The 23,182-nt window shown below is 53.5% G+C and overlaps 2 protein-coding genes across 11 annotated transcripts in view; one reads left to right on the top strand and one right to left on the bottom strand.

Moving 5' to 3' along the window:
- Bpifb2 (BPI fold containing family B member 2) lies at positions 1–17,363 on the bottom strand. Of its 4 annotated transcripts, XM_010628408.2 has the most exons (17): positions 16,715–17,363; positions 16,339–16,559; positions 13,721–13,864; positions 11,444–11,537; positions 10,731–10,835; positions 9,738–9,884; positions 8,381–8,441; positions 6,969–7,029; positions 4,014–4,105; positions 3,610–3,795; positions 3,334–3,387; positions 2,753–2,923; positions 2,158–2,225; positions 1,989–2,034; positions 1,284–1,347; positions 872–948; positions 1–332 (listed from the first exon to the last, which is right to left on the bottom strand). In XM_010628408.2, the coding sequence occupies exons 2-17, from the start codon at positions 16,427–16,429 to the stop codon at positions 291–293; spliced, it is 1,503 nt and encodes a 500-aa protein (XP_010626710.1). In that variant the 5' UTR covers positions 16,430–16,559; positions 16,715–17,363; the 3' UTR covers positions 1–290. The 4 variants fall into 4 exon arrangements, with proteins under 4 accessions (XP_010626710.1, XP_010626709.1, XP_010626711.1 ...); XM_010628407.2 differs by having other exon boundaries at positions 16,339–17,363; XM_010628409.1 differs by lacking the exons at positions 16,339–16,559; positions 16,715–17,363 and adding an exon at positions 14,988–15,038.
- Positions 17,358–23,182, top strand: part of Sun5 (Sad1 and UNC84 domain containing 5) — a 19,131-nt gene continuing 13,306 nt past the window's right edge. For 5 of the 7 annotated variants that reach the window (XR_781059.2, XM_010628411.2, XM_010628413.2 and 2 more), the window contains exons 1-5: positions 17,358–17,559; positions 20,475–20,533; positions 20,702–20,776; positions 21,583–21,649; positions 22,837–22,898. Coding sequence is in view for 6 of the 7 variants with exons in the window: in XM_010628411.2 (XP_010626713.1) it covers positions 17,483–17,559; positions 20,475–20,533; positions 20,702–20,776; positions 21,583–21,649; positions 22,837–22,898 (340 nt within the window). In the remaining variant the exon portion in view is untranslated. Of the gene's footprint in view, positions 17,560–20,474; positions 20,534–20,701; positions 20,777–20,806; positions 20,860–21,582; positions 21,650–22,836; positions 22,899–23,182 lie in introns of those variants that run through there. The other 2 variants (XM_010628415.2, XM_010628416.1) reach the window with 2 other exon arrangements.

Here is a 23,182-nt window from a genome sequence, read left to right on the forward strand (position 1 = left end):
TTTGGCTGGAACTTGCAGCTCAAGAGAGGTTTAATGCATGAGGAGAGAGATCTGGGCAACCTGGAGGAGCAAGCTTTCTCCCCAGAAGGGGTGGAGGATGCCGTGGGGAGAAGAGACAAGGAAGGAGTGAAGGAGAGGAATCCAGGTACTTGGTGAAGATTAGACAGCCCCACCAGGAGGACTGGTCTGCTGGCCATGATGCCTGTGCCTCAGTTGCCCCAGTGGCTTGAGGGAAGAAGGTTCCTGAGCAGCAAGGCTGGCTCCCTCTCAGCCCTCCCGGGGGCCCTGCCTCAGCGCTGGTAGAAAAGTCCACTGGATACCACGACATATCCCTGAAGGGTGAAAAGAATAATAAACCAGGTCAGAGGCCTCTGAAGACAGGAGGAGCCCCTTTGGAAGGTGCACTCAGAAAGGGCTGGTACCAAATGTGTGCGCTGTGTGTGGATGGGAGTCCTGAACTATGGGCATCTTCCCCAAGTCCAAGTCCCCTGCACAGCCTGGTTGCCATGCCTCCTCTACTTTCTACACTGTCCTGCAGAAACATTCTGGAAGGTTGTCAATCGTTGATTCATTTGATGAATCTTCACAGAGCCTTAACTACACACCAAGGCCTATGACAGGTGCCAGGGACTCAGCAAGCCCCTGGTACCATATTGTACAGGAACTAGAGGAGGGGAAACCTTGCCCTGCTGGGTCTTCAAACATCCCGAATTTTCCATCTCGTTACAGTTAAGATGCACGGTGTTGGCTTACAGAAGCAGAGTGTACACCCAGACCTGGCTGACCCCAACACTCCACTGTGTGTGCTACAAACGACCCCTGCCCTTCCAATCTAAGAGGTTGCCCAGCTGGTCCCTCCCAAGGCTCTCACCTCATATACAAAGACCTCAGGGTTGATGTAGTTGAGGTTGACCACACTGGGGAGGGCGATTCCCATGCCCAGGAGAGCTGCAGGTGGTGACAGAGGAATCAAGTTCAGTGGGAAGTGGGACCAAATCATTCCCTGGAACCAGCCCTATGCTGAGTTCTCTGGGTATCATGGCATCCAGAAGGTAGCTGCCATTGTCACAGTGCCCATTATATAGAAGGAAACATGGAGGCTTAGAGAGGGAAAGAAACTTACTGACGATTACAGAGCTGTGTGCCAAATTCCTACATGGCCAGCTGGTCCCTTAGGCCACCTCTTAACCTCAGAGCCTGGGAGGTGGGCAGGGGCAGGGATAGTGTGGAGAGGGTAGGGGTCAGCAGGGGCCAGAGGGCCTGGTTGGGGGAAAAACGCTCACCATTGAGGTGGGCCAGCAGTGGCTTCTTGAACAGGGTGCCCACGAGTGCGTGTACCTGCTCCACCTTTGGCCACAGGTGGAGGACAGCCAGTGGGTGAGAGAAATGAACGGTTAGGCACACACATAGACAGACAGATGAACATATGGGCAACAGAGGCCCAGGCAGAGCAGGGGTGGGCAGTTCATCCCCATCTTGGGTTTGAGTGGAACCCATCTATACCCCAACTTGAGTCAGCCTCCGAGGACGTTTTGCCCAGGAGGAGCCCTCATTGGCTGACACACCACGTGACCAAATGCAGATGGACAAACCTGATTGGCTGATATACACTGTGTGACCAACATGTGGACTGGCGAGCAGAGCCCTTGACACCAGATGACCAACAGACTGATGGGTAGAGGGCTGTGGCATAATTGCCCGACAGGCCGACTGACAGACAGACACAAGCTAGCCGGGACCCTGACCCCACGATGTGAGTGGAGGTTCAGCCCACACTGTCTGACTTGTCACACGGACCAGTGGACTCTGCTGAGGGGTTGGGCTGCCAAGTCATCAACTCCCAGGCAGCACACAGGCAGGAAGCAGGAAAGAAAGGCTGGAGGATGGTGCCCAGTACTGGAAGCCTGACTGTGGGGCACATGCGGGCCCCTGCGCCATGCCCACACACACCCAGCCAGCAGGGGCCCTGGAGACCCAGCCCCACTCACGTCAATGAAGCCCACATTGGAGGCAGCCACCGCAAGCCGGATGTCCCTAGAAGAGAAGCAGTGGGGGCTTCACGCTGCCGTACAGCAAATGCCAGCTGTGCCACGTGACCTGGGGCAGGAAGCGGTCTTTGTGCAGAGGGTGCACTGAGGCTAGCAGAGCCTGGCTTACCCCAGCACAGACGTGGTGCCCCGGAGCTTCACCTTGGACACTGAGAGCTGCAGGCTCAGGTTCACCTCCTGGGCACACACGAGTACAGGGTCAGAGAACACCCACTTCCCCTCAGGCAAGCACGGGAGTTTGGGGAACACCTGCTAGGGAACCCTGCTAGGTGCCAGTCTCAGCGCAGTGTGAAGACGGCAGATAAGGTCCCTGCCCTCCAAACCCACCACCAGCCACCAAGGGAGACAAGCAATAACCATGGTAGCCAGCAGGACCCTTTCAGAGAGTGGGGGAGCCATGAAGGCAGTGTCCTGGAGAGGACTGATGAGGACATTCTCACCCCATGTCAGGAGTGGGTGTCCATAAAGGCTTCCCCGAGAAAGCTGAGAACTGAAAGATGAGAAGGAGGCAGCCATGCCAAGAACCAGGGAAAAGAGCCCTAGGTAAAGGGGTCAGCATGGGCAAAGGTCCTGAGGCAGGAATGTCCTGCCCAGGTTAAGACAAAGGAGGCCAGTTTGGATAGACCAAAGTGTGAGGAAGAGGATGAGTTCACCTCTGAGGGCCAACCCCCTCCAAGCCAGTCCCACCAAGGCCCCTCGCTCACCACTTCCAGGGAGAAGAGGGACTGGAAAGCTGAGTTAGAGGACGCAGCCAGGACTTCCACAAAAGGCTGCAGCCGCAGGGTGGCATTGTTGGTATGGAATGTGACCACGGGTGTGGCACCAAGATGAACCTTGAGCACTATGGGCATGGGCTTGGGGAACTGGCGGGTCACCTGGGGAGGCAAAGAGAGAGGAGGGGAGAGTGCACAAGGACACACAGGCCACACACCCAGCCACTCCTCGATGCTTCCGGTCACCATGGCTCTGCGTGTGACTGGGCACAGAGGAAGGTCCAGCCCAGGCTCCTGAAGCAGACGAGGGGGTCAGCCATCCCCCAGGAGGCGCTCCCTGAGCTGGGTCCTGAAGGTGGGAGGGACAGGAGAAAGGACATGCAGGCAGAGGGAGGTTGGGCAGAGGCAGGGTGGAGAAAGAGTGTGAGGTCTGTGCGGAGGGAGGGGCTGTCCCTAGGACCCAGGGAGCGGATCTAAGTGCAGATGTGAAGTCCCACTCAGGACAGATTCGACACACACAGCCCAGAGACCCCGATCCTGAGACGTCCAGAACGGCCAGCAGTGTCACCAACCTCAGGGATGAGCTGGCCCATTGCAGAGGTGTTCAGAGGGTTGTCATCAGAATTCTGAAATCCATGCCCCACACATCAGGTTTGAAGGCGGCTGTCCTCTGCCAGGCCACCACTCGCCCCTCAGCGGCAGGCATCCCTCCCCGCAGACCCACTTGACCCCAGGACCCACAACCTAGCTGCCCCACCTGCCCACCACTCGGCATCTGTGGAGTGTCCCGGGGCTAGGCCACAGGGTGCTCCTGTCCCACACAGCCTGGGCAGCAGGCCCGGCCTCACCAGCTCCCCTGTGACATCCAGGTTAAGGGCGCCAGCTTTCTGCAGCAGCAGCAGAATACAGTCGAACAGTTGCTGGGAGAGGCCCATGGTCGCCATGGTTCCCCTGGTGCCCACAGGCCAGGGTAACACGAAGGGGGTGGCATCCAGGGTCAGGGTGATGGGCTGACCCAGCAAGAAGAGGTCGGCCTATGGGGGGAACAAGAGCTCAAGAAGAGGGCGGCCTCATGACAGAACTGCCACCCCTTCAATGCCACAAGCCCCGTAAGCCCCGTGCCCTTGCCCGTGTGCCATACTCCCCCTGGAATGCAGCTCCTTAACTTCTCTGCTCCTTTAGGAATCGTCTAGGACACCACAGACCCAGAGGCCCCCAGCCCCCAGCTCTGGGACAGCAAGGAGGCGCTTACGTTGACATCCAAGGCAATGTATTCACCAGTGATGATGGGCTCGCCGACCATGGAATAGCGAATCTGGGACTCAGGACCCACAGGGCTGAGGCCTTAATAAAACCAGCACGGAGAAGAAAAATGGCATTCTTCGCTGCACCCCCAGCACCTCATCTGTCCAGAGGACTAAATTATCTGACCACCTGGAGCAGCCAGAGGGAGGCAGGGCCCCTGAGGGAGCAAAGTACACACAGCCGGGATTCTGCCACTTGGGTGCAGCCTGGTGATTCTTAGTTCAAACACAGTTCTAACAAGTATGCGTTCTGCCTCCCCTATCACTGGAAGGCCATGACCCCTGGGCACGAACACACACACACACACACACACACACACACACACACACACACACACACACTGGGATGGTGAACGCGGTCAGTCTGACCCCAAAGCTGTGTGGCCTCTCAGCTGAGAACACCTGACTCACAAATGGTCCCACCTGGGCCGGTTGCAAAGCTGAGCCTCTGTGAGAGCCTCATCCCGCGCAGGGCTGAAGGTGCGGCCAGCCGAGGCGCAGCCCCAGCGCCCATCGTAGAGCCCGGCTCAGCCAGGGCTCCAGCGCCCAAGCTCTGCGTGACCAAGGTTGCAGGTGCACATGTGTACGTGTGTGTGTGAATATTTTGTGTGTCTATGTACGTGTATTTGTCTGTTATTAAATATCTATTATGTGTCTTTTGCATAGTTTGATAGGGTTCATCTTATTTATATACAAACATCTAATATTTTATATGTAAGCATATAAAATATGTAAGTATGTATTTATAAAAACTTAAGCTTATCTAATTCCATTCAGATTTGTTTTTCTATTGTCTCATCTGAATTTAATTTTATTTTCTCTAATATTTTGGAATTTTTTATGACTGTAAAAGCAACACAGTATGATTCCCTTTCTACAGTCAGCAGCTGGGGTAGAGGCGGGGGCAGCACGAAGGCATCTGGTATCTGATGGGAGGTTGTGGATCGAGGGGGTGGTTAGAGGACTCTGTTCATCAAAGCTCAGAGAACTGTGCTGTGGGGAAGTCACTCCATGATGAAAATACGAAAAAAATTAAAATTTAAAAATAATAATACATATCCATGATGAACACTTAGAAAATATTTTAAAAATGGAAAAGACTGCCCAGAATCCCAAATGTCTTTCTTATTCAGTACATCCTTATGCAGAGGCCAACTTCTCCCTCTCCCCCTTCCCACATTCCCATCCCTGCTCCCCCTCCTCTTCACAGATTTGTCCTCTTTTTTTTTTTTTTTTTTGAGACAGGGTCTCACTATGTAGTTGAGACTTTGAGACTGACCTGGAACTCACTGTGTAGCCCAGGCTGGTCTCAAACTTCACAGTGATCCTCCTGCCTCAGCCTCCTGAGTGCTGGGATTATAGGAGTGCATCACCACGCCTGGCTGTCCTCTTTTTTTTCTTAAGAGTGTGGTATTAGAGTTTAGTTAAGAGCACAGGTTCTCAGAGCAGGCTGCCCCTCAATTTCTTCATCTGTTAAACAAACTGATCACGCTACAATTGGTATTTCTTGTGCATGCACACACTCAGGCACATGCACACACATGCATACACTGATACACACACACTCACAGAAAGAGCCCAGTAGTCCCGGTCCCATGGATGGACTCTTCCCCAAGCATGTCCTGCAGGGAGGGACCTTGAGGCAGCAAGGTGGTCAGTCACGCACCATGCACATGGGGACCTGGGTCTCCTGGCCCATCCTTCTTGCTCAGGGGCAGCCAGAGGGCGTAGCTTATGCCCCATCCTAGAGCTGCTTGATGAACCACATCTGTTGTCTTTTTTTTCCTCCCAACTCTAAGTCCAGCACTTAATTAAATGCACACAGCTGCTTCCCAGGCCCAGAGCTGGGCAGAGCACCTGACGTGAATTGTCATGTTTCATCCTCGCAGCCATCTTGCAGGAAAGTTCTATCACATCCTCACTGGAAACAGGCCCAGAGAGGGTGAGTGACAGAACCCGAGTCACACTGCAGGGAACCCAGTTAGTCAGCTCCAGGGCAAGCATGGCTCGATACAAAGCCTCCCTGTACTGAATTAGAAGATTTGCCTAAATCTACTTCCTCTTTCCCAAATTACTTGCAAAAGAACTTTCTATCCCATAGGAAATCAGAAATCAGCACTAATAGTCACAAAATCCTCAGGTAGACAGGAAAGTTGTGTATCTTTTCTAACAGCCTCAAAATAAACATATAGTCATCCAATAAAAGAAGGTTCATTCCTGTACAAGACCCTCACGTGACATCTCAAGCACAAGACCCATACCCTAAACATGTGCCAGGCTGCCCCTACCCAAACATTCTATCCTGCACCCTGCCTCTCTGAGGGTAAAGGGAGCAGAAAGATTTCCAAGGGTCCCATTAAGATTACAAGCCCCTGCCAGGCATGGTGGCACACACCTATAACCCCAGCACTCGGGAGGCTGAGGCAGGAGGATTTCTGTGAGTTCAAGACCAGCCTGGGCTACATAGTGAGTTCCAGGGCAGTCTGAAGTACATAGTGAGATTCTGTCTGGAAAAAACAAACAAACAAACAAAAAAACTACAAGCGCCTTCCAACTATGAGAATCTGGTTTCTTACATCCTTCAATTCCAAAAATGTAAGTTATTTCAGATTCCATAATTCCATGGTGCTAAAATTCTCCAATTCTAAGGTTCATCATTTAAAGACTTGATATTATTTTGGGTTTTGGATAATTTGACCTAAAATATGCAGATTCTAGAATCTAAGACTTGGTTCTAGAATTTGGAGGTTCCTAGACTCTATGAATAATTGTTCAGTCTGGGGAGCCCACAATATAGGCATCGTATGACTGACCTCCTAGACATCAGCCCTGACAAAAAAAAAAAACCTTGAAGGGTGTTGGGGGTGCCCCAGCCCTCCTCACTCCTCTGGTGCCCACCTTACCAATCAAGGTGCCCAGGTGGACATTGAGGCCTTGTACCAGGTTGGAGATGTACAGGCATAGCTGTGGGACAGAAAGGAGGCTGTGCTTAGGGGCCCTAGGAGCTGGATGAGAGAGGCCTGCCCTAGCCTGCACACCAAGCCCGGGTGCCCTATTTCCTCCTCCACCAAGAGGGCATGGAGGAGAGACTGTCAGGATGGCCACAGCCAGGATGAGCAACTGAGGCAGGGAGCCTGCTGCCTCGGTGTGCAGGGGGCCAGCTGCTTTGAGGGTGGGGTGGCAGGTAGTGACCAGTGGGCCATGTCAGCCAGGCTGCATGTGCCAGTCAGGGGAACGGAGAAGAGCCAGAGAGGCGTCCTGAGCTCGGGCCGGTGCGACCAAAGATGGGGGCAAAGAAGAGACTGCAGAGGCTACCCTCACAGCCGGGGCCAGGCAAGGCCAAGGAGGAGAGGACAGGGTCTTCCCTTCCTGCCTGCAGCCCGTTTCCCTGGAGAGGCTCAAAGGGCCGCAGGAGGAGCATAGGAAGAGCCTGCAGCAACGGGCAAGGCCAAGCACAGCCTACAGCGCTCCCAGGACAAGCTGCAGCCCACACCCCTCAGCCTCGGTTCCCCTTCTTGGCGGGTGGGGGTGGCATACAGTGGTTGATTGTCTCTGCTACTGCCCCTCACAGGGAGATAGGGAGGGATGAGACAGGGTAGGGATGGAAGATCGCTCTCCTCGGGTGGTGGGGCCCTGGCCTGAGGGACAGCATCTCTTACCAGGTCAGCCATATGTAGATAACAACAGGAGCTAAAGTTGCAATAATCTCTGCAGCACACGCTCTGTGGGGCATTGATCTAAACTCCTCTTGGACATCAGGGTCCACCCCTGCCCCCGGGGTAGCCTATGGAAGGACCCAGATTCCGGCCATTGGTGACGTTGGGCCAAGGGCAGCCAAAGGTGATGGATTTGGCCACAGCACACAGCTGGGTAGGGAGTCAGGATCAAACCTGGCCAGGTCCCATCTGGCCCCACTGCCATGCCCTTGCCTTGTCTTCCCTGAAAACACTGCCCTCACCCTCCAGCATGCAATGCAGGGGCTGCCTCAGAAGGCCAAACCTGTCTCCCCTCCGGCCATAGGGTTTCTCCAGCCCTCCCTGGACCATGACATCAGCCTCTTCCCTCTTTCCTGTCCTCACGGGGAGATTGGAGGCCCCCATTAAGAATTTTCTTTTAAAAAAAAAGAAATCCCAGGACAGGTGTGTGGTACAGTGGTGGAGCGTGTACCATGAGGCCTTGGGTTGGAGCCCCGCACTGCACACAGAGAAAATCCCAAGTGACCCCCTCCCCATGAATGGAACTCCACCACTTGCTCCCCACACCTTCTGAGGGCAACAACGACCCGCTCTGGGGCCACCAGCCAGAAGACCTTTACCTTGTTGCTCAGGATGGCTCTAATGTGCTTCTGTACCAGGATCAGCAGCTCAGGGGAGGTGCTAAGGAGGAGATGCACGGAGGGGTCCTCAGTCCCAGGGCCTCTCTCAGCAATGCTGCAAGGCTGCAAGGCTGGGGCAGGAGCTTCTGTCCTCAGCCAGGAGCCCAGTGACTCCCACCCTGGACCCCACTGTGTGCCAGATGGTGCTGGAATAATTATTCCCATGCTTGCAGAGATGGAAACTTTGAGTCTCAAAGAAGAGAGCCATTTGTCTCAAGGTTTGGCAGTGGCCGACAATGTGACAACTGAAGCCAGGATGAGGAGAGACAGAGGACACTGCAAAAGCTATACGTGGCCAAGACCTTGTCATGGCCACTCGGAGCCCAGTGAGGGTGGGGGCTGGAGCCGGGATTCCAAGGCTGTTTCCTGCTTCTGTTCCAACTCTCTGTGACATACCTAGTAAAGTCCCTTCCTAGCTGTGGACCTCAGTTCCTCTCCGAACAACAACGAGATGATCTAAGTCAGCAGCTCTCAGTGGTGGCCCACAGGAACCGGTGTCCCTTGGTTTGCTAAGGTACTGGTTTGCCAAGCTACACGCCAGTTCCAGAATCTCCTCAGGTAGGAGGCAGGCATCTGTGTTTTACAGTAAGTATCACCTTGGGGCCTCCCCTTCAATAAATGGGAAGCAGTCCCTGCCACAGGGACTCTCAGGGACCACGAGTTGCACCTGATGATCCTAGGACACAGCAGAACGCACCCCTCTATGGGGACAAATTCCAGGCTTTGTGCAAATATTGCATTGTTTTGTAAGACTCCGAAGTGCTCAGCCGTGTGGAATGAGCCCTGCCCACATTTAGGAAGATGCAGACATGATGAGGGGCAATCACAGGCTGCCTTGGCTTGAATCCGGCTCTGGGACCTCATGAAGGTCAGTTAACTGCTCTCTACCTCTTGTTTGTTCTCTCGTAGAAGGAGGGGAACATTCACACCTACTGGTGGTGCACTGTGAGGATCTCACAGATGATCCCCATAAAGGGCCTCCAGTGTGTCCAGCACATAGTAGGCACGCTGGAAGTGGGGGCTGCTATTCGTCCTCCACGCAGATATGAGCAACCACCTGACACTGACAGCTTGGCCCCCACCCCTCCCTGGCCTTCCGACTTCCCATCTCTGCTGGGAGCGGAGCTGGTCTGACCTGCCCAGAACCCTTCTTGAGGAGGACGTTCCTGCTAGAGTGCATTGGCAATGGCCAGGACACAGGCTGTCCCTCAGGAAAGCCCCTTCCCTGCTCTGAGACTCGGCTCAGAAATAGCACCCCAACCTTGTGCAAAGTCCCCTGCACCCCACTATCACTCACCTGTTATTGTCCCCAAGCACACTGGCGGGGCTGAAGTTGGAGGAGCAGGAGGAGATGCTGACAACAGGGGTCCTGATGGGACCCTGGGCCACACGAGCGTCTGCTGTCAGTGCCACAGGCATCATCAGCTCCAGAGCTTCAGGGATGCTGGGTGAGGGCACAGCCTGAGTCCCAGCAGTGCCATCCAGCTGGGCCCACCCCAGCGGTGGCCTCAGGCTGGCCACCTCCTTTTGACACAGGAGGCCCCACCCAGCATGAGACAGCCCCACCTGGGCAACCCCACGCCCCCCGACCCCACTCGGGGCCACAGATGCTGCTGCAGATGGCTGGGAACCTGGGCTTTCAGTGACCCCCTCTCTGCCAGACCCTGGCCAGCACCACCGTGCTAAGCCTCAGCTTCCCATCTGTGCAATGGGCGCAAGATTGGTGATACCTGCTCCACAGGGCTGGACTGAGGTGCCCATGAGGTCCCCACATGAAGACACCCAGCTCTGGCCTGGCCACAGTGAGCATTCAGGGCATCACAATGCCAGGCAGAAGGCCCTCGGAACAGCAGTTTCGAACTTAAAAATTAAATGTGGAGCCGGGGATTTAGCTCAGCGGCGCTGCACCTGCCTCAAAAACACAAGGTTGGATCCCCAGTACCAAAAACAAAAAACAAAAAGAAATGTGTTAACACCAGCTGCCTGGGGCACAGAAATCATTCTGATAGCTGTGTTTATTGAGCCCCTATTGTGTGATGAATTACAATAATAAATCCTTTCACTGCACTCCTCACAGTCGCCTGCAAAGTGTCACCACAAAGACGCGGACACGGAGAGCTGGAAAAGTGAAGGCCTCTGCCAGTCACACAGCCACTGAGCAGGATCCGGGGTCTCACCTGCCTCCCTCGGTGGGGCTGAGGGGCCGGGAGGAGATGCTGACCCCTTCCCTTACTCTGCCTGGCCACACCCCTGAAACTCTTCCTTCCCCCCAACAAGGAGACTCACTCACCAGAAGACCTTGATGGTAAAATTGGCTGTTGCCATCAGATGTATCCCAAAACCAGCAATGAATTTCAGGTCAAGGTGGGGCACATGGACATCTAGAATCTGGATCCTGCAGAGTAGGAAGCAAGGTAACAAGGGACCCCACCACCACCCTGTTAAGCCACGGAATCAACTCTGGAGTTGTGATAAAGCAGGACTTCCGGCCCTGGAGCTGAGGCGAGGAAGAGGTAGCCAGCTTCCCATGATAGGGAGCATGCAAGCCAAGGATGGAGAACCAGCGGGAAAGGGAGACAACCAGGCGGACCCAGCCTCAGGCAGGACTTGGATGAGATGATTGTGCAGTTTCTGGCAGCAGCCTGGGAAACTGAGAAGGCGGTGAAGAGACTTTGAGATCAGCAGAAACCCCCTTAGCACACTCCAGCCAAACCCTGTGGTGTATGGGCCTCCCGGAGCAGGAAATTCACTCCTTCCAAAGCTGCCTCTCCTGGGCCACTCCATGCAAGCTCTCTCCAGTGACCGACTCACTACAGGCGACTGTGCTCATTTGATGACCTGGACCTAGTGTCCACGGGCTGAGAGCACTGCCTTGTGAGGACAGCTACCGGGAAGGGGCGCTCTTGCAAGATCTCCCCTCTGGGTGGACTAAAACACTCCCCTGGCCCGCAGGGACGTTCCACCTGGTTGCAGGAGCACCTTCTCCGGAAAAGGAGCACTCACCTGATAGGCAGATGCACGTCACCACTCTGGTCCAGGAAAGGAGGAACCATGACCTTCAGGGCTTGCTGGAGAGGGGCTTTCCCGACATCAGACACTGCAGGGTCAGGGCAGGGTGAGGTCAGGATCACACTGCCCACCATCTGCCCTGTACCCTGAGAGGAGAAGACTGAGACACAGGGAGGGATGGGCTGGCAGGTGGCACACAGGGAGGATGCCAGCTCCACACGAGGCACCTTAGATGGCTCTCACAGCTCTCAGCTTCTGCCTCGCAAAATCCTGCTCAAATCCAACCTACCCCTCAAAGACAATAATTCTCTTTCCAGGCTCCAAATGACCCCTGTCTGCTCAGGAGCCTTCCCCAAGCCTGATGGCCAAGGGGACGTCTCCTGGGAGAGGCACAGCAGACTCACCCGGAGGCTGAGCACGCTAAAGTCCCTCAGGTTCTGGGTGCCAGCCCCAGCTCTACTAGTCACTGCCTATGTGGCCGCTCTGTGCCTTGGGTCCTGTAGTTTGTGATGATTATAATGGTGCTTGTCACTCAGAGCCATTGCAAAGACTGCATGGCGAGTGTTGTTACTGGCGCTATGGGTCTTTGTGAAATCGTGGTGTGCCTTGCACAGCCTCCTGGTGTGCCAGGCATGTTCTCTTCTGCCCAGCTAGCAGGGAGGTAAGGACGTCTGGCCAAGGGGAGCTGGCTTGGGACCCAGGTACCTGGCTCTATACCTACAGATTTATGCCCTCACCTATACTGCAGGACTCAGGTGCTAATAAAGGCAAATTGAGTTAAAATAAGAGGTCATGATGCTGGAAAGGAGCAAGAATTTAGGAATAAACAGTCTCAGACTCACTGTGAAATGATGGGAAATCTCTGGGCCTCAGTTTCCCCAGACAAGGAGTAAAAAGTGGTGGTCTCCGTGTTCCCAATGTCCCTCTCCAACCTGACATCTTCAGCTGAGCTGAGACTCACACCTAGACCTTGGACTCTATCCACAGTGCTCCCCTGGCTCAGAACCTGAACTCTAGGGTGTATAGGAAGGGTGGGGAGGACGTAGGGAGAGTCACCCAGCACAGGCTTGGAGGCAGTGTGTGCAGTGGGGCCACTTGCCGGGTTTCCGCCAAGGACAAACACAGGCAGATGCGCCAGGGGACGACTCCCTCCGGACAAATGACTGCACAGGACAGGCAGAGGGCAGAAGGGTGGTAGCAGGTCCCCGCCTGCAGGCACCAGTGTGCAGCGTGTGGGATCACACGGTGGCACGGATCACTGACAGCTTTCATCGTCTGCCCATCTGCCCGGATGCAGGTCCTGGACAGCTTTGTGTGCCCTGAGGGTGGGAGGGGACCCTGCTGTTTCCCTGAGCCACGGACTCAGTGCTGTGTGGCCTGGACCATGGAAAGTGCCTTCTACTGTCCCTCACATTGTGATCTAAATTTAATCTGGTCTTGGGAAAAGTGCTCGCTGATTTCTCAGACTGACCCCGCTTTGGTGGGACACCCTCAGAACTACCCTGGGAGGCAGCTTGATGTGAAGAAAGATTTCTGTGCTGGAGTCCTGGACCTTCACAACCTTTGTTCTTCCCTTCCTCATTGTGCCTTCTCCCAGTGGACAGGGCAGGAGTCAGAAGGATCTAGCGGTACTCCAGCCATGGTGAAACATGCCTATAATCTCAGCACTCTGGAAGGCTGAAGCAGGAGGACCACAAGGTGAGCCCAGCCTGGGCAGATTAGCGACTTAGTGATACCGTATTTCAAACTGAAAAAATAAAAAGGGGCTGGGGTATGCAGTTTAGTACCTGCCCCTCAAAATCTAACAACAAAGCCATAAGACCGAGACGTGGCCCTGTGGGCCCAGAATGAGGCTGGCTCCCTCGTGCTGAGCCCGCAGAACTGGGCTTGATACACCTCTCTTCAGCACATATGTACAAAGACATAGCACACATGTGGCATGCGGCCACACCTGTGCACACACATGTAGCCCATGCATACACCTTCCCCAATACCCATGCATGCCCTGGACACATCTCCACGGGGCACCAACTCTTAGGCACACATACACTTGCAAACAAGCACACTCAGTTGTGCCCACACCACAGGGCCTGTGCACACAGCTGTAAGAGCGCACTCCTGCCCATGCATCCACCTTGAAGCAACTGCTGAGCAGCAATGTGTTTGGCACTGTCTGAGCCAGGGAGACCATGGCAGACACACACACACACACACACACACACACACACACACGCACGGCTCTCAAGCACATGCTGGGAGCCCAACTCTCACCGTAGCTCAATGCTGCACTGTTGATTCGGATCGTAGTGCCCGTCAAGGAGGTGGGGGCTGCAGGCAGCAGTAATGCCAGCAACATGCCCAGCCCATGATGTGCCCCAGCCATGGCTGCCCAGCCACTGCTCCAGGATCTGTGGGCTGGGGTGGAGACAACGATCAGGGAGCCTGGACAGAACGGCTCACTCCAGGGAGCCCAAAGCCTGCTGCAGCCTGGAGGACACAGCCCGCCAGTGATCTCAGCCCTACCCCTGGTGCCCAAACAGCCCTGTTTGCATTTCTGCACTGAGGATGACCATCTTCCTCTGCCTGCTTCCTCAGGAGCCACAAGGGAACCTGGTGCAGAAATGACCGAGGCCCAGAGAGGGCATGGCACAAGCATGACACAGTAGACAGGTCAATGCCAGAACCAAGTCATGTCAGACGAAGACTCCCACATAGAGAGATGTCCCAAGAAAAGGTCCAGGCCCATCACCCCAAGGCCCAAGGCTGGCTCACCTAACTCTAGGAGTCAGCCCAGAGTGACAACTAGCCCAACATCCAGCCTCCCAGGCACTCAGGATAGCTCCTGTCCTCGCCTCATCCTGGCCAGTGAGGAATGGCCAGGGATAAGCCACTCCCCTGGCGTCCCAGGCCCTCCCAAGGCATCCCAGCCCAGCATGCAGCTCTTTGTCCAACTCAGAGAGGGGCTTCCTTCCCAGCAGGAGGGGCGAGGGCCCCTGCCCAGATGGGCTGGACAAGGCCAGCAGGGCAGCCCTTGCTTGAAGTTGCTGTGAGCTCGGGCTTGAAGGAGGTCTTCTGCAGGGGGCAACTAGAGGGAGCCACCCCAGAGAGGTGCCAGCCTGTCCCCTACCTACCTCACAGTCTGGAGACAATGAATGCTCTGCCCCAGTCCAGCCCCACTCTGCCCCCAAACTGGGCAGAGGCTGCTTATGAGACTTCCAGCAGGGACCCGGGGAGCGCCAGGTCTGCGTGGTGGTAAGTGTTTTCCCTGCAAACACTATCTTTGGCAAAGTATTCCATTTCCTGGGTGTGATGAGGCTTCCACGTCACCAGGCCTGGCTGCCAACTGCTGTGGGACCCTGGAGGGGCTACTGGGCCTCAAAGTCCAGGAGGGTAGAAAGAGGGCTCTTCCCAGCAATGTCCCCACATCATCCCAGCCAGTCCTGACAAGGCCCAGGGGACAGTAGCAGTGACCCCTCAAGCCTAAGTGTCTCTGACCTCTCTCAGAAACATGACCCTTTTAGGAGGGGTAGAGGGTTACCTGAGCCCTAGTCTCCATCACTGCCTGAGTCCTTGTCCTAGTCACACTCTGAGTCTTAACACAAAAGGGAACAGATGAACAAGTAAGGATGACCCGGTCCCCACTGCTCAACACCCAGCCCCTTTATAAATGTACATCACAGCCGGGGCCCAAGCCATCACTCTTTCCATGGGACACACTCAGGAGTCCACCCTGGCTTGACAGGACCTGAAGTCTTGGGTATGAATGTGAGGCAGTTAGACATACACTGGGTGTGCGAGAGAGAAGGGTCTGTGTGCATGGTTACAGGCCTACGTGTGCATTCGTGTGTGATGACTGGAATCAGAGGAAGAGGTGTGTTCAGGGGTGGGGGGCTGGCAAGCTGAACTCTTGGTAGACAGCATGACAAGCCAATTTATACAACCTGACATGGGCGCAGATGTGACAGGTTTTGTGTAGGTGTGTGCATGTGTGGGCTTGGTCTGCTGGGTCTGTGGGTCTGTGAGTGTACGTGGTAGGTGCATGTGTGTACAGTGGGCTGTTCCCTGGGAGGGGGTGTGCATGTGTGTGTCTGTGTGTCTGTGTGTGTGGTGGGTGATGGCCCAAATGCACGAAACACTTCTCTGTACCTCCGCATGATTCACCCACGGCAGAGGCCCCAGGGGCCTCAGAGATTCCCCCATTCGAAGCCCTTTGTGACTCCCACTGACTCCATACCCGCCCAGATACCAGCCCCAAGCTCAGGCCCACTCTCAACCGGGTCTTCACTGTTGTCTACACAGCTGAGAGGGACCACAAACAAGTCAAGCTCTTCTTGGGTGGCCAGGCAACACCTGGACCAACCCTGACTCCTGGCCAGTGCTCCCAGCCCCGATTCTAGAGGCAGGGAAGATGGGAGAAGAGCCTGCTGCAAGCACCCTAACATCCCACTCCTGGCTATAATTTGTCTACTGATGACCAAGTCTAGGCCCTCTTGACCCTCATCAGAACCTAAGCAAACAGTAAACTCGATGCATAGGAGCTCAAAAATTCAGCAATCTGGGAGGTTGAGGCAGGAGGATCACAAATTCTAGCCTAGCCTGGGAAAATTTATCAACATAGCAAGATCTTGTCTCAAAATAAAAAGAACTAGGGATATTAGCTCAGTGCAAAGGCCCTGGGTTCAATCCCTAGAAGCACACACACCAAAAATCTGCAAATATTGACCAAAGTCACTCTCAGTGTTTGCTTTGACATGAACACATCTGCCAACACTTCAAACACAAGGGACATTTGGGTGCCATCCAGGTAACACAAAGGAAGGATTCCCATCAGCCCATCCCAGTGCCCAGTGGCCTCCCTCCAGCAAAGTCAAGCACTGTTCGCTGAGTACCTGGTACACACGAAGAGTTCTGCATCCACTCTACCTCATCCTTGAGATGGGAGTTGGTTCTGCTCAACCCCATAGTCAGTGCCCGGAGCATTCTAGATGCTTAATGTTTGTTGAGTAGAAATATGAATGAACGCACCGTAGAAAGACCCTTGTCACAACTGATGGTAGAATTTGTTTCCTCTCCACGGATCTTTCAGGAGCTTTGTACCCACCTCCTGCTGCTGCTGTAACAAATGCCCACCAGTTTAGTGACTCAAAACACAAATGTACCATCTTCCAGCTCCAGAGGTCACAAGTTCAAAGTGGGTCTTGCTGGGCTAAAATCTAGGTGGTGTTGGCAGGGCCACATTCCCCACTGGAGTCTATAAGAAAGGACCTGTTTCCTAGCTGTCTCCAGCTTCTGGCTCTTGGTTCCACCTCCACCTTCAAAGCCAGCAAGGCGACTTCTCTGTCTCCCTCTTCCACTGATGGCACTGGGTGTACGTGTATAATCTAGGATAGTCGCCCCACCTCAAGGTCAGCTTAGTGACCGTAACTCCATCTACTACCTTCAGCTCCCCTTTGCTGTGTAACTTAACATGTGCTGGTTTTAGGGTGCCAGCCTCTTTGGAGGAACATTATTAATCCACTTCCCATAGAGACATAGCCTGCAAAGGCCAGCAGGAGGGCAAAAATAAGTTCATTTTAGCTTCCAGAGAAACAACTAGCCAGACAGTCTCTTGCACTTTTATTTTCCGCAGTAAGTACAGCACATGGAATGTTATTCTGTGTGTCACAAAATGTCTACCAAGGAAAAGCTCGGTGTGACTTGGCCTGGTTCCTGGAGCCTCAGCTGGCACCCCTACCCTGCCCCTGAAGGCCTGACCCAACTCTTCCTGTTTTATGCCTTCAGTTTCCCTTTCTTAAAGATGGAGAGGTACTCATAATGGCATCCTCTGATGGGAAGGTTCTGGAGCCAAGCTAGAGAGGATGGCCTCCCCACCTACCTACACTGTGAGGTCACAATGCTCACAGTTCCACCTGACTCCAGCTAGTCCACATGTCACCTTCCAGGAAACGCTCAGAGGTGGTGGCAGCAGCCACTTTCTCCTCATTGAGTCCCAGAGATCTCACCACCATTCCTCCATTCTAGAGAAAGACATCAATGCCACGGTCCTCAAAGAACCCTGGGAACCCATGTATCCTGTCTGAAGATGTGGCCTACAATACCAGGCCCAGGAGGTGAGGATAGCAGCTGCTTTCTTTGCCCAGCCCTTTACAGTTTACAAAAGGCCTCCTCCCCTCCTGGGAGGTAAGCTGGGGGCAGCAACTTTGCTGCAGATGTAGCAGCCGAGTGAGGCCAAAGACATTTGATAGTGGCTTCCCAAAGTCTCTAGCCAGGAAGTGGCAGAGAAGCCACCTACTGTGTGCCAGGCATGGGGCAGAGTGTCATGGCACAGCAGAGCAGCTGAGTGCTACAGCCAAGTGTTACAGCTCAGTGTCACAGCCAAGTGCCATAGCTCTGAGGCACAGCTGAGCCTCATAGTTCAGTGTGGCAGCTCTGGGCTGTAGCTCTTACAATTCGAAGACTCGAGAATCCAAAGGTCACTTGAAGAAGTGGAGAAAAACATTTATTACACCAGCAGGCTCAGAGGAGTCTGTGGTCTGAAGTCTGAGCATACCAGAAACGAGAGATTTACACTCAGTCTTGCAGCTCTGGCTTGCAGCTCTGAGACACAGCTGAGCCTCATAGTTCAGTGTGGCAGCTCTGGGCTGTAGCTGTTACAATTCGAAGACTCGAGAATCCAAAGGTCACTTGAAGAAGTGGAGAAAAACCTTTATTACACCAGCAGGCTCAGAGGAGTCTGTGGTCTGAAGTCTGAGCATACCAGAAACGAGAGCCTCCTTATATAGGGGTTTGCAGCGTAGATGAGGACGCTCACGGAAGCTAGCGGGGAGGCGGGGCGGAGTTCCAGAACATTCCTGAAACACACGCAGTGTGAGCGTGCTCACTGACACATAGGGACAGAGTTCAGGACATTCTCACAAGGGGGCAAAGCTTAACAGAACATTCCCGAAAGGTCACACGATTCAAACAGTTGGCAAAACATCTTCATACATTGGACAGGAGCAGCACAAACTGTTACATTTCCAAAACAAAACATTTTATGGGGGGGGAAAAAAACCCATGGAGGCCAGGCAAGGGAAAGGTCTATCTTATTGTGTATTATTGCTCTATCAGAGGCCAGGGAGCATAGTACTGTGACAATCCCATATGTTCCCAGCCTTCAGGGGACTCACACTAGTGAGGGAGGCAGGCACTGAACAAGAAAATGCACATCTCTGTCCCCTGTATTTGTCAGGGAGCCTCCAGTTGCAGGTTACAGAAATTCCAACCTAAAATGATACCCACTTCTGGGACCCAGGACAGGGAGTGTATCCCAGGAATGTAGACAAAACAAACTATGATAATCTCAGCTACTCAGGAGGCTGAAGCAGGAGAATCAAGGGTTTGAGGCCAGCACAATCAGATCAGTGAAGCCTGAGTAGATTAGTGAGGCCTTGTGTCAAAATTAAAGTAAAAAAGGGCTGGCTGCAACTGTAGATCAGTGGCAGAGCACTTGCTTAGCTTGTTTGAGACTCTGGGTTTTGTCCCCAATACTAGGGAAAAAAATAGCCACAAGAGTGAGAGATGAAACTATTAAAATTTGAATGTGTATTTTTAGTTAATCCCTTTGTTTTTAATTGACACTTAGGAATTGTACATATTTATGGGGGACAATGTGATAATCAGTACCTATGTACTACATATAATGATCAAATCAGGTAATGAGCACTTCTTTATCTTGGGAAACTTCAGCCTCCTCTCTCTCAGTTATTTTGAGATACATAATAAGATGCTGTAAACTATTCACCCTACTCCCTGTACATTCTTTAGGAATATATAAATAAATCTGTACATTTGGAAAGGATAAATAATATGTAGCCTAACTAGGTATTATGTTAGTCAACTTTCTGTCACTATAACAAAGGACCTGAGGTAATTAACTTGGCAAAAAAGTTTATTTGAGTTCATGGCTATGGAGGTTCCAGTCCATGGTCAAGTGGCCCGCTCTTGATTTGTGTGGCAGCACAGCATGGTGAGAGTGACTGGAAACAAAACTTCTTCATGAGACAGGAAGTGAGGAAGGGAAAAGCCTGGGCTCGCACAACAAGGAGAACCCCAGTGACCCAAGGACTTCCCACTAGGCCCCACCTCCTACAGGTCCACAGCACTGTCCCACAGGGCCACCTGAAAAGCAAATCTTTAACCCATGGGTCCTGAAGAAGAGGCATTCCACATCCAAATTATAATAGGCATACGGATAGTTTCTTAATAAACATAAACACTGAAGAGGAATAACTTGTAAAAAGTTTGTAGACCATGGCCTTAAGAAATAAATACTTTTGTCTCACCTCCCAAGAGGGTCAAAAGAGTGTGTGAATCCCCATTCTTTGATGTCTTCCAAGACCCAAGCTATTGCTGCCATTTGGCCTTCCTTGTTAGCCTCCTCTCTCTTCAGTCACAGGATGGCCTCCACAGCTCCTGGTGTCATACAGAAACATGGCTATCTAGGGTAGAGGAAAAGTGGACACTGCTCTGTAAGTCTCCTTTCAGCAGTGACAAAATCATTTCCCCAAGTCCTATATGGCCAGAGCCACCACACCCCACCCCACCTCACCCTTTCGGAGGTCCCGTCCTTGAAACCAAGGGGTTGGGTGGGCCACAACAGGCTTCAACAATCTGAGGCCTTAAATCTCATGGGAGAGAAGAAGGATAGTATACGAGGTACAAGACAAAAGTAAAGCCAAGAGGAGCATGGGATGGCTTTTGGGTGATAATCCCCATAGTGGCCGTGATAACCACAGTCTAACTCAAAAGAGGCCTGAATTTGGGACCAGCCAGAGGGATCCATCCCTGAGGTGTAGCCTGGCAGTTTGTAAACTGCTCTGCGGCTCAGTTTCTCTCTCTGGAATGTGGTAACATCACATACTTTCCAAACTTCAAAATGTGGTTTTGATCGGGGTCTGGGGATTTAGCTCAGTGGTTCCGACGCCCCAAGTTCGATCCCCGGTTGCAAAAAAATGTGGGTTGTGATCATGACCTTTGTCCCCAGGGGCAATCAGCAAAGCCGGAACCCCTGCAGGGTGACTGAGGAGCCCACAGCGGGCAGGAGTGAGTCAAGAGGGGGACCCCCGGGGCTGGTGGGCAGCTCATAAAGGTCTAACAGGCCACTCAGGGGGCCCGGGAAGAGGAGGAGACGGTAGCAGGGTGGGGGGAGACTCACACCAAGCTCTTGTCCCAGAGGCTGGCAGCAACCTGACAGTCCCACTCTCTCTGCAGATGATGGCTCCCTGTTGCCTGCCCACGTCAACACCCCAGCCGTCAGCCTGACACACTCTGTGCTGGGATATGTGTGTATGTATGCACTGAAGCCCCAGCTTGGCCATCGATGTGGCCAAGGAAAGGGTCCAGTCTCAGGCCATGTGGACCCCGGCCAGGCAAGGCCAGCCCTGCTGTAGGGTTTGTAGGCAGCTGCAGGCTGAGCTCTGAAGCCTCACTACAGAGGGTCCTTCCAGGAGGGGTCTCTGGTGACTGAAAGGGGAAGTAGGAAGGAGACTTGCTGTTTAAAGGAGGAGCTACCTGCCAGCTCGCCTCTGCTCTGATTCCATCATCCACTTAGCCATCCATCCATCCACCCGTGCAGTCCTCCCTCCCTCCACTGAGTCCTCATTCGTCAGTTCACCCACACTGGTATCTGTTGATACATCCATCCATTTGCTCACCCATCTCTCTGCCCATCCATCCATCCTCCCCTTCTCCCACGCTCTCACATTTTCCTACTCATTCATCTTCCAAGCCAGGCAGCCCCTCTCTTCTCTGTCCTTCAGCCATCCATGTGACCTTCCACTCCCAGTCATCCTGAATCCCTACTTTTTTCCTAGCTCCATGTTAGGCACCTGGATATAAACCCAACAAGGACACAGTCCTTGCCAAGCTCCCGGTGCTTTCTGTGCTCCAGAGTCACTGCTGGCATCTATTAAGTGCCACTTCTTGGCAAGCAGTGCTCATCAGTGGGGTCTGTACTCACTCCAGGTTGGTGCTCACCTATGGCCTGAACCAGGGGCTGTCGAGGGGGTCTCCAGCTCCAGGCTCTCCTCCAGCCCCGGGACAGTCAGTGAGTCTGCGCGATGGGACTCACGGCCCTCCTGTCTCTACTGCAGCCTGGTTCACCTGCCTGGCCTGCTTCCTGAGAACCCAAGCCCAGCAAGTCCTGTTCAACACCTGCAGGTGAGCAAGAGGTAGGGGAATGGGGACAGAGGACTGCTGGTGATCAGGCATCCCCTTCATGGGTTTGGGCCTCCTCCTGATAGCCAGAATGGATAAGCAACCCCAAACCTGGCTTTTATCAGAGCACCAACCCAGAATCCACTGTGCCTCCCTGGCTCTAGATCCTCCTCCTCAGCCCCCCTGAAATCCTGCCCCAGTTTCCTTTCCAAGCTGCCCTCATTTGGCTTCCTGCTGTGGACCCACAGGGCCAGCCAGGTTGGGGTTCTCTCTCTGGACACTGTTCCTATGCTTCTGCCTGGGCTGTGTTGGGAATACGTCCCCAGAGTCATTTTGTCAGTGGAGATAATAAAGCACTCAGACATCAAGAAATCTTGACAAGGCAAGGTTGTCCTACTTCTGTAGAAGGGCACAAATGTGAGGTAGTGAGTGCACACAGAGGCACAGCAGAAGGCTGCTTTTATTTTCTAATGTGTAAGAAGCCGCTGACCTTCTCCCCATTGGCTTGTTAGAAGGTTCACAATCTATCCCAATCGGCTAGTTTGAACATGCTACGGCCATGCCTGAAGGGTTGCTGGGCAAAGTGGCCAAGGGAGGGGAGAGTAGCGTATGGAGGACGAAGAGTCCTTGGCTGTCGATAAGTTACCCTTGGTGGTCAGTTGTGTTCCCAGAGTCTAAACTGAGCAGACACTGCCAGTAACTTTGGTGTAAGGGGTGAGGGAGGGCAGCCTAGGGTGGACCAGAGGTTAAGATGGAGGTCTTCTTGCTTATATTCTTTGATGGAAAAGACAGGGCTGAGGTTTCACAATTGTGTTTCCTGCCTGGGCCACCTGCTCCTTCTCTCCCTTTACCTGCTAAATCCATGTAAATTCCTTTGTTCTCTTGAAGAGCTGTCTGCCTCATTCATTCAATTAAAGTTTAAATTGTAACCTTTCCTTAATGCTCACTCTGGGTCCAGCCTTGGCCCCACCACTCATGAGCTCCTCCAGAGGCAGACACAAAACCAAGTGCTAAGCATGTCGACCTGGGGTTCTAAGGGGAAGGTCACTGGGCTGATCCCAGAAGGCCAGTGTAGCAGGGAGATAGCTGCAGGACGGGAGCCTGCAGGAGCAGCAAGGGAGTGAGGGCGGGGAGGGGAGCCCCTGTCCACCTCTCCCGCCCCTCGTGATCATGGCTTCTCTGGCTCCCAGGTTCAAGCTGCTCTGCCAGAAGCTCATGGGGAAGGCGGGCGTTCTGATCCTCTGTGCCTTTGGTGAGTCTCCAGGGCTCTCTCTTGGGTGTGAGCACCCTGGGCCCTGGCCCATCCTGGGGAGGGAAGATCAAGAGCTCTGCCACTGACAGAGGGAAGGTACTGCCCCTCTATGCTCAGTTCCCCCATCTGTCTAAGGAGGGGCTGCTGTAAGGAATATAGGAAATGACCAAGAAAACATTTTGAAAGCTAAGAAGTGCTTCAAAAACTGTAAAGCTCTCTCCAAACCTTGTTGTGATCATTATTACAGCCTCTTTCTGGCTTTCCATGGCTTCTTTCTGGCCACC

Source organism: Fukomys damarensis, unplaced genomic scaffold (genome assembly GCF_012274545.1).
Source record: "Fukomys damarensis isolate Sample0158 unplaced genomic scaffold, DMR_v1.0_HiC HiC_scaffold_22, whole genome shotgun sequence".
In the NCBI taxonomy this organism is placed as follows: domain Eukaryota; kingdom Metazoa; phylum Chordata; class Mammalia; order Rodentia; family Bathyergidae; genus Fukomys; species Fukomys damarensis.